Source organism: Rhincodon typus, chromosome 9 (assembly GCF_021869965.1).
Source record: "Rhincodon typus isolate 14 chromosome 9, sRhiTyp1.1, whole genome shotgun sequence".
NCBI lineage: Eukaryota > Metazoa > Chordata > Chondrichthyes > Orectolobiformes > Rhincodontidae > Rhincodon > Rhincodon typus.
In genome coordinates this window covers 79,867,413-79,884,579 of record NC_063340.1, presented here as the reverse complement: position 1 = coordinate 79,884,579, position 17,167 = coordinate 79,867,413, and the positions used below count along the sequence as shown (strand labels likewise).

The window sequence follows — 17,167 nt, the reverse complement described above, 5'->3', positions numbered from 1 at the left end:
CAAACTGTATTCTAGGTGATAGATGTACAGCAGGGTGCTGCAGTCTAGGAGATCCATTAACGCAACTCGCCAAGGCACTCTTCAAAAGCATGTCTCAAACCTGTGGCCTACGAACCCTTGAGGACAGACTTCATCTTCACTGCTTCAATAACTCCATCACCACCCTAGCATTCAAGAAGGTGGCTTACTGCCATCTTCATATTAGGGGTATCTAGGAATGTTCTATAAATGCTGGCTGTGCCAATGGCAACTTTTTTTTTAAAGAAGGTCCTCCATTGAATATTATTTCTTTCCTCTTGTGTCCCTTTTGCATCTCCATCGGATTTAAGACGACAGGAAATGTTATTAACAACTGGAACTTGCCAGTATTCAATTGTGTCTGGTACAGAGTGGGGATTTTTTTAAATTTCTAAATCTGTGCCATGTAGTTAGACTTAACTAACCTGATTCCATAAATACCAATTATAGAAGTGGTGATAGTTTTATATCATCTGATTGGTGATCTTTAATGTTAAACTTCATTAACAACCTGATATCATTAGTTGTTCAACTAATGTTCTTTATACTGGCATATCTTCTGTGTTATCTGCCACTTCATTGCAAGATCCAGCTTGACTGTGATATGGTATGGGAAAATTGCCTTCTTTTGTATGTCATTCTCTGGAATGATAGTTGTATCCTAGCTATGAACAGCTTTGACTGTTTGTTTATCTCTAGGATGTATATTTCTTTTGTCCAAGTTATTGAATCCCTTTTACAGTGTATTTGGGTCATGGGATATTAATTTGTTTACAGTGCCTGTGAGGAAAAGATGTTTTGACTTGTTCAAGACATAGAACCCTACTCAGTTTTAACGAAACAACCAATGGTCTAAGGTCAGGAGCACTGTGTACAGTTCTGCACGCCCTGCTTTAGGAAGGATGTCAAATCGGAAAGGATGCAAAAATTATTTAAAAGGATGTGTCACCGAGTCTGGAAGGTTTGATTTGTAAAGAGAGGCTGGGACTTTTTTCTCTAGAGCTTAGGAAGCTGAGGGGTGCCCTTTATAGGGGATTATAAAATAATGAGATAAAGTGAACAGCCAATGTCTTTTCCCCAGAGCAGTGGAGTCCAAAAATAGAGGGCATAGGTTTAAGGTGAGAGGGGAAAGATTTAAAAGGGACCTGAGGGCAACTTTTTTCCGCACAGAGGGCGATGCATGTATGTCACGAGCTGCCTGAGGAAATAGTTAAGGAAGATATAATTGCATTTAAAAGACATTTGGATATGTGCATGGATAGGAAGGGTTTTGAGGGATGTGAGCCAAATGCAGGCAAAATAGGACTAGCTCAGTTCAGGAAACCTAGTTGGTATGGATGAGTTGGGCTGAAGAGCCTGATTTTGTACTGTATGACTCTGACTCTTGGACTTGCATAGTTGTAGGGTTAGGTCTTGATGAAGCTTGAATCTTGCTGTAGCATTTACAAATTAAACATAAATATTAATATGATAATCTGAGGTCAATTGAGTATTGTTTCTAGACAACTTCTTTAAAAATTAAGTAGGACAGTGTGATTTAACTCTCTAAATTCATTTCAATTGCAAATGGTTTACTGTTGCATCCTTTGAAAAGAGCGAGGTATTTTTAGAATACTGTTCCCACAGAATTTTCTTCTTTGACTAGGATGTTGGATTCTGTGCGCCAGCTGAAGACCAATTCTCCCTTGAAAGCAGAGCCCACTCCATGTATACAAAGTAAGGCTAGTCCTTCTTGGGTGACAGCCAATGCATTACAACCATGCACCATCAATAGTGGTTACCTTGGAGGCATTTCTAAAGCATCGGAGCTGAAACTTTTACAAACACCTCCTGTGATGAAGGTATGCAATTCATTTCAATACACATTTTTGGATTGAGCATGTTACTTAATAGTTATGGGGCAGCACAGTGATTCAGTGGCTAGCGCTGCTGCCTCACAGGGCCAGGGACCAGGGTTCAATTCCACCCATGGGCAACTGTCACTGGAGTTCGCACGTTCTCCCTGTGTCTGCGTAGGTTTTCTCCAGGTGTTCCGGTTTTCCCCCCCAGTCCAAAGATATGTAGGTTAGGTGGATTGGGAATAGTAAATTGCCCACAGAATCAAGGGATGTGCAAGTTAGCTGAACAGAAATTGTAGGGTTGTATGGATGGGGAGAGTCTGAGTGGGAATGTCTTCAGAGTTGGTGTGGACAGATGGGCCGAATGGCCTGCTTTCACCCTATAGGGATTCTATGAAAACATAATTCCTAAGCAAAGGAGCCATACTGCGATCAATGTTACATCCTCCTGGAAATATATCCTTGGGTTAGAAAACACAAGAATTAAGTTTTCAATCACCTGCTCTTGTTAAATCTTTCTGAACTTGGTATTAGTGTATTGTAGTCAGTATTGCTGTGATAAATATCCTTCCTGTTAGCCAATGAGTCATTATTTTCGATAAGAAAGGTGCAGTTATTAAACTTGGGGCATGCTGGCAACTTAAACATTTTTCTGTTTTCCTATTTAGAGGGCAAGAATATTTACATCTTCAGAGGCTACTTTTGCCAGTTTTACTCCTCAATCTATCTTAAGATCCAACCTTCGTCCCACATCCTTGACATCACCATGTCCTTCACCGAGTAGGTCTTCAACTCCTTCATTGCGTGGTAAAGAGACCAAAATTTCTTTCATGAAGGAGAAACTAACTATTCGGTGGACTAATGGGGTATGTATTTTGTAATTACTCAGCTTTATTAAACGGCGTTATAAACATCTTTGTGAAATGGTAACATCTTGACGATTAGCTCTATTTTCTAGAGCTTATAAGTTTTATAAACTCAATGTTAATACATAATAATCTTTGAAAGGTATGGTGACTTATTTCATAACATTTAGAAGTTGTCATCTTGATCTTTTTGTGGTGAGTCAGCAAGCTGTCTAAAATTTCATGCTAGATTTTAACAAAAATACCCTGAAACTCCATACCATTGTAAGTAACAGCGATGAAAGAGGCACAAGGCCTTTAAGCTTGAGCAATAGCACATGTCCAAGTGTGTAATCCAATAAGTGATGGGCTGATCTGTTTCCACCTTTAGAATTCTGTCCTTTTCTGATCTCTCTTAGAAATGATGTTATTATAACTGTGAAGAGAGTGAAAAGTGGAGCATTATTCTGATGAGTGTGATTTTGGCATGTGTTTTGGGAGAAAGTGTGAAATATTTTAAATGTTTGCACTGGGTAGAGGACACCAGTTGGAGATGATTGAGTGCCCTAACACAGCTTTAAGGCAGGGGACATGGGCCAAGCTTTCATTACCAAAGGAATGAACAGTTAAGATTAAACCATGCCAAGTGAAGGAAATTGTATTCCGAGACACATTGCGCGAACGGTGAATACATTGATTGTGTTCCATGCTCCCCTACAACTGTCTTTTGTTTGGGGAATCAGATTATTTACATAATAACTATATGAGCAAGTTTATTAAAAAGAAAAATATCCTAACAAGTTTAGTTGAGATTTATGCTGAATCTGTTTCAGATGTGGTTTTGAGTGCGTAAAAGTATAACTTCATAAAAGTTTGCTCCTTTACCTAACACTACTTCTCTTCTTTATCAATTGTGTAGCCATTTTTTCCCTTTATAGATGAAGTATCTTTGGGTAGCCTCTAACAATAATATGGAAATCGGGAGGACTAGAATTTTTTTAACCCTTGGCCATCACCAACCTCTGAATTCACGAATAGTAGATTATTTATTTAACCTGTCATGTCAGTTTGCAACCACCTATAAACTATACTTTATTCTAGATTGCAGCTGATGAATTACAGCTACTGCCTTCATCTTCCAAACTGATTCCACGAACACCGTCCATTGAATCATGGCCTTCAACTACAGAAAACCAGGCTATGGGTGAGCTAACTCCAGACAATGAAGTGCTGTCTGAGCAAGTGGCAATGGTTGATCTTCCTGGCACTGACATGGATAATGATCAAATTCAACTCTCAAAAGATGACTTTGATAGTTCAGGAAGAACAGAAGAGTGGTCCATGGAAGAATATGTAGATGCTGCTGAGTCTCTGGATAGAGGGGATACTTGTAAGGAAATGGGGAAACCAGTTTCTGAAGCAGTGTTGTTTGTAAGTAGTGGAGAGAAAATCTTAACTTGTTCTCCTGCTTGGGTGGAGAAACATGTTGAAGAGGAGGATGCTGCAAGTGACAAGGTTGAAATTTCACAAATGGGAAACCAGGATGTGCCTGTTAATGAAAATCTGTTTGAGTCAGATGTTAACAAAACTTCTGAGTGTCAAGAAGGTAAGTTTTATTAAGTGTTCCAAAATTCTTCATCTTAAAAATGAAGTAGCTTTAATTTCAGCTGATTTGTTTGTCAAACAAAACCATTAATGAGATAATATTTTCTGTTGTTAGCTTTGGACACTGATGCCAAGAATGGAAGTACTTCACCAGCGGTAGATTCACCGCAGCATACAACAGCATTCGTCACATCAAACAATGAGGAAGCAGTCCTTTTTAACCGTGAATCTGCGAATGATAGGTAAGCCTGTGTTTAGAATTTCAAAAACATTCAGTAAGGTAGTGTATAAGTTACGTAAAATGTAGAGCTCCCAGCATTGGGCTCCATATTCGAACATAAGAACTAGGATAAGGTGTAGGCAGTTCAGCCCCTCAGGATTACACTACCATTTAATACGATCATGCCTGTTCTCATCTTGGCCTCAACTCCACTTTCTTGCCTGATGTCCAAAACCTTTCAACCTATCACTGTAAAAATATGTCCCATCTCCTCCTCAAATTTACTCGATGTCCCAGCATCCACCACAGTCTGGTATAGTGAATTCCACAGATTCATGACCCCTTGAGAGAAGTAATTTTTCCTCATCTCTGTTTTAAATCTGCTACCCCTTATCTTAAAACTGTGACTTCTTGTTCTAGATTGCCTACAGGGGATAACATTCTCTGTATGTCTATTTTGTCAGTCCCCTTTAGCATCTTCTATACCTCAAATAGATCTATTATTCTGAACTCTAGTGTGTACAGGCCTAAACTGAACATAAAACAAACTCCCCTCTCTGGAATCAATATATCAGTATGCATTGAGGTTTGGTTAGTGAATGGAAAAAAAGATGGAAATGAACATGGCCTTTTTATGTTAATAGATTGTAACTAGTGACATATCATAAGGATCTATGTTTGGGTCTCGACTATCAATGTATATCACTAACATGGATGAGGTGATTGTGCATTATGTAACAAAGTTAAGTGAGAAAATAAGCTGAGAGATTTACAAAAGGATTTATTGACGTTGGGAGTTGGCAAGAGCATTGTAGGTGGAACATACAGTGGAGAAGTGTGGATTTATCCCTTTTGGTAGGAAGTCAAAAGTTTTTTTTTTTTTAATGATTTATGGCTAGGAAATATTAATGTTCTGAGGGACTCGGGGTGGGGGGTGTCCACTATAAATGAATCCGAGGCAGGTCGAGCAAGCTGTTAGGAAAACAAGTGACTTTTAGCAAGGGATTTAAGGATTTTTTTTTTTTTTAACTGTAAGTGTATTGGGCTTTGAATTGCATCTTGTAGTATTACCAAGGACTGCCTTAGAGGGAGTGCAATGAAGCTTCACCAGACTGGTAGGAAATTTTTCATCCCAGGCTGAGGAGAGATCGAAGAAGTGTTTGGAAGAATGAGGTGATCACAATGAAACACAAAATTCTGAAGGCACTTAATAGTAAATGCTGGAAGATTGCTTTCCCTGGCTGGGGACAATGAGGGGTCAACTATTTAGTATAGAAATGAGCTATTTCTTACCTCAAAAAGTTGTCGGTATTTGGATTCTCTATCCAAATAACTGTGGGTCCTTTGAGTATACTTATATTGGTGATTGATATAGACTTTGGGTACTGAGAGGATATAGAGATTATCTAAAAGAATTAAAAATTACTTATGCTGTTGTTGAATGATGGGACTGGCTAGAAGAGCTGAATAGATTACTACTATTTGGTTTGTTTCCATGGTTTGTGCATAGCTTTAGTCCAATTCTAAAATAGAGATGCCTATGTGGTTAATGACATGACCTCATTGAAGCAGCCCCTCCCTGAAGTGCTTATAGCTCCAGTGAATTTGTAATACTTAACTTGGTGTTTGTCTCTTTTCCTTCATTATCCCCTACCCCTCCCACCCATCCACCCATTGTTACAATAAAAGGATTCTGAGAGATGTGAGATATGTATTCCGCTTGGGTGAATAAAATAAAACCCATGAGTGTAAGAATCTCTAATAATTAAAAAAAATTGAGATACAAGCAACTAATCTGGGGAATGAACCTGTTCATTGAAATATTAAGGGATGCTGTTCTCATTTTGGAAAGAGTTCTATGTTGAGTTATCAGTAGAGGCAGGAAGAAAATTCATTCCCGGATTTCTGTTAAAATGTTGACGTTCTGGTTGAGGTCTGTTGCCTGTAAATGTCTCAGGGCTACAGACCAGAAGCATGATATTCTATTATACCTGTAGTTTTCAGCATCAGCTCTGTTAATGGCACTGTTAAAAGGCTAAGGAGTGACTTGATAGCCTTTTAAAACTCTGGGTCAAGTGGGAAAGATCTAACTAAAATGCCGATGTTTTGGATGAGCCCAGAGCTGGGGTCCATGAATAAAACATTGTCACCAATGAATCCCATAGGAAATTAAGGAAAAACATCTTTACCTAGAGTGATTAGAACGCAGACTATTGGGATATTTGAAGCAAGTGATACAGATGAATTTAAGGGAAGCCAGATAAGTACATTTGGAAGTATATAAGGATCTGGTGTTGGTAGATGAAGTAGGGTGCAAAGAGACTTATGTGGAGCATAAAGTAATGACTTTGACAAGTTGGGCCAAATGATCTGTTCCTGTGCTCTTAATTCTGTGTTTGCTTTGATTCTGTTTTATCATTAGTAAAGGCCCACTTCCAGAAATGATTGAGGAACAACAACTAACTCATATACCACAGGAAAAGGAAGGATTGTCCCAGAGCGAGGTCCACCCAGTTGCTGCAGAGGCAGAACGTATGTAATGCATTTTAATTTTCTCTGTAAAATTACCATCTCTAGTTTAAGAAAACTCTAGCTTGCTATTGCAGGTAAGCTTTTCTTTTGAATATTTCTCAATACAGCACCTACAGTCAACAGGTTTGTGTACCAAGAAACAATTGAAAACAACTGGAATGTCTTTTACTGAAATCCAAGTCAGTCAAAAACCTTCTGAACAAAAATGTTTGCAAAAATAAACTGTTCACTTAATAAACAGAACGGCGTGATTTTGAACTTTTTTGTGCAGGAACAGTATTATGCAGTTGTGTGTGTAAATTTACACATATCTTGGAGGATCACAGTTTACCTTATCACGAAAAAAAGACTTGTAATTCATCACATCTGCTTCACTTCTTCAAGGCTGTTTAGCTGCAGTTCTGAAATTTACTAGTTATGTAGTTGACAAATATGTTAGGTTTTCTATAGCCATCTGTTTTATTGTTTCTTGTATTACATTGTATTCATAGTAAACACAAGAAACAATAAAGTAACTTAGTCTTTGAGGATCTGTGTGTGGGGCGTGGAGAGTAATCGTTTAAAGGCATGAAATAAAACGTAGGCGCCACCACTTTGTTCAGGTACTGAGAGGGAGTTTAGAGTAGAAGCTATTTTTAGAGGACAGGAAGATCCAAAATGCCTATTCCAGCAATTCAAAACTAACTCCACCAGTCTCCCTTCAACTGTTTATTTACTCTTCTCTGGAAAAAAAAAGTAACACTGTCAGCCTCAGCCATCTGTGTAAACATCAAATTGCCCAGTAACCTTCTAAATAAACATAAATTCTGACTGTTCTCCTGTTCTCTCACTAATAGTCTGAGGTTGATTCCTCATTTAGCAAAAATGGCCTTTGGAATTAACACACCAAAACCCTTCATAATCTAGAAAACTTCACATTTAAATCTCTTCTCTGGACAAGTGTCATATCTCAACCTTCTTACTAAAAGGTTACCTTCCTTATTAAAAGACGAGTGCTCACAACTCACCCAAATGAGGAATGATTATGCTGACGAAGACAATCTCTTCATCCCCAAAAGAAATAAAGGATGGCCAAATTTAGAATCTTGGGTTAGTCTCTTCTGTTGCAACAAAATTAATTTAATGTGGAGAGTTCCATCAGTTTAGGGGAGAGAGGTGAAAGTAATTGTTATTATCCCCTCAATAAATACCTGTACACCGACCCTTTTGTTAAGAGAATGGTATTCTTGTTTCACTTGAACAGTTACATTGCTGCTCACAACGGCCAAGTTGTGAAATATTTTTCGTGGAATAGATTTTTCACATGTAATGGGAGTCCGGTTTAAAATTGCAGTTGCAGAGAACTGACTCACTGGTGAATCTGGCTTCTAGTGAAAGAGCTGTAGTTCTGTGAAATAGTTTTTCACAACTTTGTTAGTTCAGAGGAGTAATGTTACTGTTCAAGTCAAACAAGAATACCATTCTCTTAACAAAGGGGTGATGTACAAGTACTTATTGATGGTATAAGAAAATTTCACACTTTTCTCCCAACCGGTATCAAAATATACACAATTTTAAACTCTAGATCCTGACAAAAGGTGATTATCTTAATCATGGCACTTAGTTCATTGCTTTGGTCAAACATACTCTTGAATTTGGAAGTAATGTCTAATCTAAGCAGGGTTACTAATAGGGCATTCACTAGCCACTTTGCTAATCATGGGTGGAATCTTAGTGAGACATTGATGTCTCGCTTGGCAGCTGGAGAGCTGGAAATAAACCTGCTTTACCCCTTTTTGGGAAGGCCAACTGAACCACAAGCCAATCAGGCAATGGTAAGGCCAGTGGTAGACCTTCTCTTAGAATCGAGAATCCAGGTGTGAAGTCTCACTTAGTGAAAGCTGGCAGTCAGTCAGAGACCAGCAGCTTATGCTCAGCATCGTCACTGGGGAGGCTGTGGCTACTGCCTGATGGACAGACACCAGAGTCCCAGGATAACCCAGTGGCCCAAGCCATGAACAAGGGAGAAGTGTTCATAGAGTGAGTATCATGGGGCTATAGGGAGGGAGGCAGCAAGGGAGAAGTGTTGATAGAGTGGGTATCATGGGGGAATTGGTAGCAAAGGCTCCTCCCCTTGATAAGGCACTAGTTTCCTTTAAATAAGGCCAATCAGTGGAAGTAATAAGCTGGCCACACACTTTGGCAGCCATGCATATTGCGTGGCATTGAGCCTCTGTGTAACATGGTCCATTCCAGCGGTGATAGGATAAAACCTTTTGGTGGTTATGCATTAGCCACTTATGTTCCTGAACTGTAGTGTGACAGCAAATTTGATTATCCTGCCCATAACATAATTCTGCTGGAGTCGAAAGATCTGATGTTCATGGTATGCCACATTCCTGCTTTATTAAAAGCCCTTCCTGCCTCCCAGCTTACCACCAGAGAGAGTAGAAGATTCTGCAATGCATTTTAGGTACTGATTTCTTGTACAAGTAAATGCCAGTTCTAAAAGTAAATATGAACAAATATGATTGTAAAATAAAAGGTTTTGTCATGCGATGTCAATGATTGCAAGTAGAAGCACATCATTCCTATGATGGTCTGATGAAAATTCCACCCATAGCTAGAAACCAGGATATCATTGTAGCCATAAAAAGTGCTGTGCTTTCAGAATGCCATAGATGTGCTAAATGCTGTGCTTTGACTGTAGCTTCAGGTATTATAATTGGTACTTTGAGAGTTCAATGTTTTCCACCTGACCTGCAGTGGTGGGTATCAGGCAATAGGTTGACATACTGCAGGAGGCATCAGAGCAGTTGCAGATAACTTTTCTGGAGGCCCATTTTAACTTCTCCCTCACTTTTTCACTTTTTCCTCATTTCTGCCCAGGCTCTAGTTCAATACTATTACAGGCTACTACTTTCTGCAATTATAATACGTGCATGTCAATGCCTTACTCTAAGGGGTAGTGGGTGGACAACAGCAAGAAACTTTTGATGTTTTATCATTATCCAAAGCTGGAGTACCCTGAATGACTAAGGATATTGATGAGAAGATAAGGAAGTAAAAGGAGACGTATGATTCCTACTGGAAATAGCAACAGAAATAGAGAAGAGTATCTCAAATGCTAGAAAGAGACTATGGTTGGAATAAGGAAGACTAAGCATGAGCAAAGAATAGCAGGATGTGCTAAAACAAATAGTGTAATGTTCTTCAAACGTTAATAGTAAAAAAGTTAGTGAATGGTAGAGTGGGGCCCATAGAGAAAGAGCAGGGTAAGGTGCTTACTGAAGCAACGGGTATGGCAGAGCTACTAAATGAGTAGGCCAGGCAGCATCAGAGGAGCAGGAAAGTTGACGTTATGGGTCAGAACCCTCCCTTCTGAAGAAGGGCCCCAGCCTGAAACGTCAACTTTCCTGCTGCTCTGATGCTGCCTGGCCTGTTGTGCTCCTCCAGCTCCACACTATTAGCTCTGATTCCAGCATTGGCAGTTCTTACTATCTCCTACTAAATGAGTACTTTGCTTCTGTCTTTACCAAATGAGAAAATGGTGACAATGGCCCAGTTGAAAATCTGGGTGTTGAGCACATGTCCAGTATCATGATAGAATGCACCAGGCCCGAATGGGACGCATCCTAGATTGCTGAGACAGGTGTAGGAGCAAATTGCAGAGCCGTTGATAAATTTCAAAGTCTCCCTGAACACCGGGTTCAGTCCTGAGGGACTGGAGGATTGCAAATGTGACACTGTTTAATAAAGAGGCAAAGGATAACCCAGGAAACTACAAACCTGTTAGCTTGACGTCAATAGTGGGGAAACCTGATGGAGACGATTATACAGGATAAGATAAATATGCACTTAGAGAAAAATAACTTTATTCTAGACAGTCAGCATGGTTTTGTCAAGGGCAGGGCAGGTCGTGTCTGACAAATTTAATTATTTGACAGGGTGACTCAAGCAGTGGTTGAGGGTAGTGCTGTGGATGTTGTATGTTTGGATTTTCATAAAGCATTTGATATGGTGCGACATGGCAGTTTGGTTAGCAAATTAGAAATGTTTGGGATTGATTGGTCCTTGGCAGCAGATTAGAAATTGCCTAAGTGATAGAAAACATTGGGTACGTATAGCTTGATGTTTCTCAGACTGGAGACGAGTTGAAAGTGGTGTTCCTCGGGAATCCAGTGTTGGCATCGTTGCTTTTTCTGCATTTATATAAAAGATTTGGGAGTGGGTGCTGAAGGCAAAATATCTAAATTTGCAGATGATACTAAGCCAGGGAGGATAATGAATCATGAGGATAATGCTGCGTGACTTCAGGGGGACATTGATAAGTTGGCCAAATGAGCAGATGCCTGGCAGATGAGTTTCACTGCCAAGAAATGCGGTAATGCATTTTTGTTAGAGGAAACATGGAAAGTAAATACAGACTCAGTAGTACAAATTTGAGATGAGTACTTGAGTAGAGAGACCTCCAGGTTCAGGTGCATAATTCTTTGAAGGTGTCAAGGAAAGTTGAGAAGGATTATGGGATAGAGGCATAGAGTATAAAAGTGAGGAAGCGATGCTACACCTGTATAAATCATTGGTCAGACCATATTTGGATTATTGTTTGTCCAGGCTATCACACCCTTCCTTAAATAAGGTGCTCTGAACCAGAGTGCAAAGGAGATTTATGAGAATGATACCAGGAATGAGAGATTTTAGATACTAGGAAAGATTAGAGAAATTATATGTATTCTCCTTGAAGCAGAGAAGTGATCTTGTTGAGGTTCAAAATTATGAACAATGTTGACAGGATATAGAAGGATGCTCTGTTTCCACTAGTTGGTATGTCAGTAACTAGGGGTCACAATTTCACAATTGTCACCAATGCAGTTAGGAATGAGATGTGAAACTTCTTTACTGAGTTGTTGGGATTTGGAATGCATTGCATGGGGGGGTGGATTCCATTTGGAGGTTTCTGAAGACAGCCGGATATGTATTTGAAAGCGAAGAATTTACAGGGCTGGAGAATGGGACTAGCTGGGTAACTGTTTTGGGAGCCGGCACGGCCATGATGAGCCTTCTCTACTGTAAAATTCAATGATTCTGAGTAATATGTCAATGTTTTACACTGGCATGCAGCAAAATTATGGTCAGGTAATTCCCCACTGTAAAACTCTGAATTTGGAAAAGTGGGATCTGACCTTGAAAGAAGAAAGTGCACACTCCTCCAAATTAATCAAACAGAAACTCTTATTGCATGGCTTTTTTTGGAGATGCTTAAATATTGTGATAAATTTCTGTCTGTTAACCACAACTGATCAAAAATCAAAACCTAGTTCTTGATCTCTGGTGCCTGCATATATTTTGAGGTTTTCATTGCTATGATATTTACATACTATGATGAACGTGTGAAGTTAAAGTTACAATGTGAACATAGATTGCAACAAATAGATTGTTACTGCTGTACAGGGCTATGGCTAGACTCCCTTCAAGAATATATCCTTCCGTTTTGGGCACTGCATCTCGGGTGGGATGTGTTGCCTTGTGGTGGGGAGTGGCAGGGGTTCTACAGCACAGATTCACCAATGTTATACTAGGCTAAAAGGACTAAATTATGAAAGCATCCCTGGTAAGATTCCCTTCAATATAAATGATATATAAAGTATGATCCAATTGAGTGGTTTAAGATCATCCATACAGTTGATACGATAAATAATCTCATTTGCCTAATAATGTCTAGAATAAGAAGTCAGAGCCTTAAATTTGAATAAGGCCATTTAACAGTGATGCCAAGAAGCACTACTTAACGCAAAGGACAGTGGAAATCGGGGACTATCTATTTCCAAACATTTTTGACACCAATCAATTGAAATGTCAAAGCTGAGCTTTTATTAGGCGAGGGTATTGAGCATTACAAAACCTATAAGGGTATATGAAGTTAAGACACAGATCAACTGTGGTCTTATTTGAATCACAGAACAGACTGTCAGTGCCTTACTCCTGTTCCTTTGAGGCCAACTAAATGTAGAACATATTTACACGATCTTCCATACAGATCCTAATTTCATCTGAAACAGTACCAGTTGCTTTTCTACATGATCGAAGTAATTATCTGAAAGCTCAAGCCTTTGGAGCACAGCCCCTTCGTCAGGTGCAGTGAGAGGAAAGCACACAGAGGAGGCAGTCAGCGTTCACTACACTTGCACCAGTTGTATGATCCTTTGATCTCTCTGCCGGTAACCTCTGTCTGCGTGCTTTCCTGACAAAGGGGCTGCACTCAAAGCTTGTGATTTCAAATAAACCTGTTGGGTTATAACCTGATGTCATATGATTTTTGACTTAGTCTACCTGGAGTCTGTCTCCTTAATTTAGCTATTGTATCTTGGGTGCAATAAACCCAACGTAAAAGTATCTATATTTAGTGTAGCATTCTTAACTTAGAATTTCTAAGATTGACCCGCGTCACGTTTTAAAGAAGGAGAAAATAAATGTTTTCTATTTTGCTGTTTTGAGAGCCAGAGAAATTGTTGTAACAGTGATGAAGGTTCTTTATGGAGTGGGATGCGAAGAAAAAATACTATGAAAGGGCGATCGTTCAACCTATTGAATCTTATGATATACAAATATACAGGTCAACTAAACAGTCATTAATATCTCGTCCTTTTAAAAAGCTACAATAACTATTAATATATAGATTTGTTTGCTTTGTATTTAAATGTGAATCAGGGAATGTGTTTCTCAAATATTGCATTTCTTTTCTAGCTGTGGTGATTGTAGTTGATGATGAGGGCATTCCCAATACACAGTCAAGAAGTGAAGAAAATGAATCAGCATTATCAATAAATGAGGAAAGTGATGTTGAAATAATGCATGATAATGGTGTGTGTACAATGAATGAGCCACTTACAATTTTGCTTCCTGTAAGCACTCAGCATATTCAGGTAAGCATTTATAGTCCGACTATTTTTCTGTTTTTTTAACATTATGACATGTATTGTTGTTTGTCATTCATTCGTTTGTCTTATGAAGAAGGTCGTCTCTGAATAAAGAAGCTGTAGGACGTGCTGGTGGGTATGAATGCATCTTTTCATTCATGTTAAAATGTGAATTGTCACGCTTCTGTGTCTCTAATTCTTCACGGTCTCAGTTTGTCAAATTTTTTTGAGTGTTGACATTATTGCTAATTGTGTGATTTCAATGGAAAATGTGATTGAAATATCTGACGGTAACCTAGCATCTAGCTTCATTCAAATTAGAAGATACTTAAATTATTTATTTAAATAGTGCACTTTACCCAGGAGCAACTTGCATTGTCTCCTCCAAATCAACTAACCTCGCTTGGTTCGGCATTGCTTCAATTTGACTTTGAGTTTTTTAACCCAAGTCACTAACATAAATTAGAAGCTGGAGATGCTACAATATCGATAACTGTGCATGACTTTGTTCCTAGCTGTAGCCATGTGTCTGGATTTATTAGTTAGTGGATAGGTTTTTGTTCTACCCTTGAATTTCTCTGGATGTTGGCCAGTCATAATTTTAATGTGATTTTTGGATGTTGGCAACACTGGCAAGTCCTCATTCCATGTAAAATGTCTTCTTATCATTAAATAATGTTGATGAGCATTCATCCAGATAAATAGTAATGAATTCCCAGTGACTTCACCTTTAAAAATATATTTGAAAGCAAGGGTTTACTGACTGCTTTAAAGCTCAAACCAAGTATTATGTCATCTTTCACTGGCTGTACAAACATTTTACACCCAGTAACTCCATCCTTTGAGGTTTGCAGGCATTCGTCTGATCTATTTTCATACCTTCACAATATTTCTTCACCTGATTCAAAATAATTGCAATGCAATACTAAAATTAAACTTTTTATGTGATTTGACTATGGAAATCAGAGCACATTACTTTTGTGATGAATAAAACTCTCGTGGTACCTCCGTTCTGGGATGCATCATACATCTTTTTATGGTAAATTATTTTCAGTGAGAAGGAAACAAATGATAATGCTTTTGTTTCACAGTTCTTTTAATTGTAAAGCATTAATATGAATGTTAACAAAACTGTGCAGTGAATTCTTCTCTTGTATTTGTTCTGATATACCTGAACGATGTTGGAATAAATATGCTTAAATGGAGGATGTGTAAAATTACCTGTGTGAAATATTTTCTTATACAAACCTCCTGTCTTCTGATTGCAGGATGGTGATGGTGATGGTGATGATGAATGTGAAGTACTGCCCTCAAGCAAGGAACCGTGGCCTGAAAATTCTGCAGAGCACATCCAGCATGAATCGGCAGTAATTCTTGAAGTGGATAACTCCAAACTTGCAGAACAGTCTTGTAGCACTGTAAAAGTTGAGAATCAAGTTGAGGATGAAGTTGTTGAGGTTGAGGAACGCCATGATAATCTAGAAAACTTTACCTTAATGTTGGAAAACAATGATGGGGATGAGGCTGTGGAACTGTTGACACCCACTGAGGAAAATCAACAACCTCTTTCAGTTAAGGATGAAAAAACAATTGCATTTGAATCAACAGAAAGTAAACTTGGTGAACTCAATAAAAATGCTCCAGAGTTTAATGTATTTGAAAGTGAAGAGCAGTCATATATAAAACAGAACTCTTTGGTTCTCCAAGAACCATTGGAAGATCAGCGTAACCTGGCTGAAGCATTGCCCTATGTAACTGAACCAATTAAAGTGGCCAAAACAGATAATTCAATAGAAGTTCTTAAAATGGATCAGTCAAAGGTAGAATTATCTGAACTGATCTCCTTGCCTGTTCAGTTAGATGCGCCAGTAATAAATGAGAGGAGTGAGTCATGTAAAAGCAAGACAATAAAGAAAGCACAAGCAGATGAGTCTAGCAAAGCTCTCCAGACTAAGCAAGTTGCAACACCTAAAAGATCCTTGAGAGGAAAAGGTAATAAGATGAATGAAGACGATGCTCTAGATAGTGAGGAGCTTGTGTTAGTGGAAATACAGGAAGTTAAACCTAAGGTTGAAATAACTGCAACACCAAGGAGAAGTACAAGAAGAACTGTTACAGGTGTAGTTGAGATCCTGAAAAGTAACTTTGCTGACCCAAAGGATGTGCCAATTGATCAAAAGTCTGACACAGTCCATCCTACCTCCAGATCCTCCAAGAAAACTAACACTCATAAAACAAATGTCATAGAAAGTACTCTGCTTGTCGCCAAAACACCACTGTCACAGCACACTGAAACTGTTCCAGTCCTGAGATCCACAAGAAGTAGTGCTGCTATTAAAGCAGATACAGAACACATCTTGCATGATCCTTTAAAAACACCGCCACATCAGCAAGCTGATGTTCCTATTATTCGTCATTCTACTAGAAAGAAAAGTAGGAAACTTTCTGAAGTTCATGCCCTACAAAATGACCCACTTTCAACATTGGAGATTAATGAACAAGTGCCTGTGCAACCCACACCCAGTAGACTTACAAGAAGTAGGGCCAAAGGTGCCCATTTTATGGCACTAGAAAACATTGCTGAACTGACTTCAAATGTTGAGATAACCCTGCCTGCTAATTCACAGACAAAAAGGAGGCAGATTGTTCCAAGCAAAGAAATGACAAAGTCTGTTGTTAAAGATAATGTCGGGGATGACAGGCAAGATGAACAGCTTACAGTAACTTTTACCCACAAACCAACTAGAAGGAGACCTGGTAAAGGTTCTGAATCACAGGCAATAATGTTAACAGAAGAAGACTCCTACACTTTCTCTCCTCCTCTTACAAGATCGTCAAAAAAGTCAAAAGGTAATTTTGGCTAAGGCTTTTAAACCATGTTTGTTCATATGTTTTGAACCTTTTTTAAAAATGTGTGTTCTAAGTTATGTAGATCAGGCTATTTTTGTTTTAGTCAACTAATAGCCCAAATTTGAAATGAAGATATAATTCTATTTTAAACAACTTTCACCAATCTGGAATGCTTTATTGTTGGCCTGAAACATGAAAATTTAACATATTAATTTATTATGTCTTTTTATTTCTGTTGTAAAACGTTTTCCATTTGCTTAGCAATTAAAAACAAATAGTCTAGCAATTAATTCAGAGATAGTAGGAACTGCCAATGCTGGAGAATCTAAGATAACAAGATGTAGAGCTGGATGAACACAG

General features: G+C 38.6%; 1 protein-coding gene across 1 annotated transcript in view; it reads left to right on the top strand.

Annotated features, from left to right (window-relative positions):
• Positions 1-17,167, top strand: part of ahctf1 (AT hook containing transcription factor 1) — an 81,450-nt gene that overhangs the window by 56,953 nt on the left and 7,330 nt on the right. The window contains exons 27-33 of the mRNA XM_048600780.1: positions 1,664-1,859; positions 2,525-2,722; positions 3,803-4,307; positions 4,422-4,548; positions 6,949-7,058; positions 13,785-13,963; positions 15,226-16,807. Coding sequence (XP_048456737.1) covers positions 1,664-1,859; positions 2,525-2,722; positions 3,803-4,307; positions 4,422-4,548; positions 6,949-7,058; positions 13,785-13,963; positions 15,226-16,807 — 2,897 coding nt within the window. The remainder of the gene's footprint in view (positions 1-1,663; positions 1,860-2,524; positions 2,723-3,802; positions 4,308-4,421; positions 4,549-6,948; positions 7,059-13,784; positions 13,964-15,225; positions 16,808-17,167) is intronic.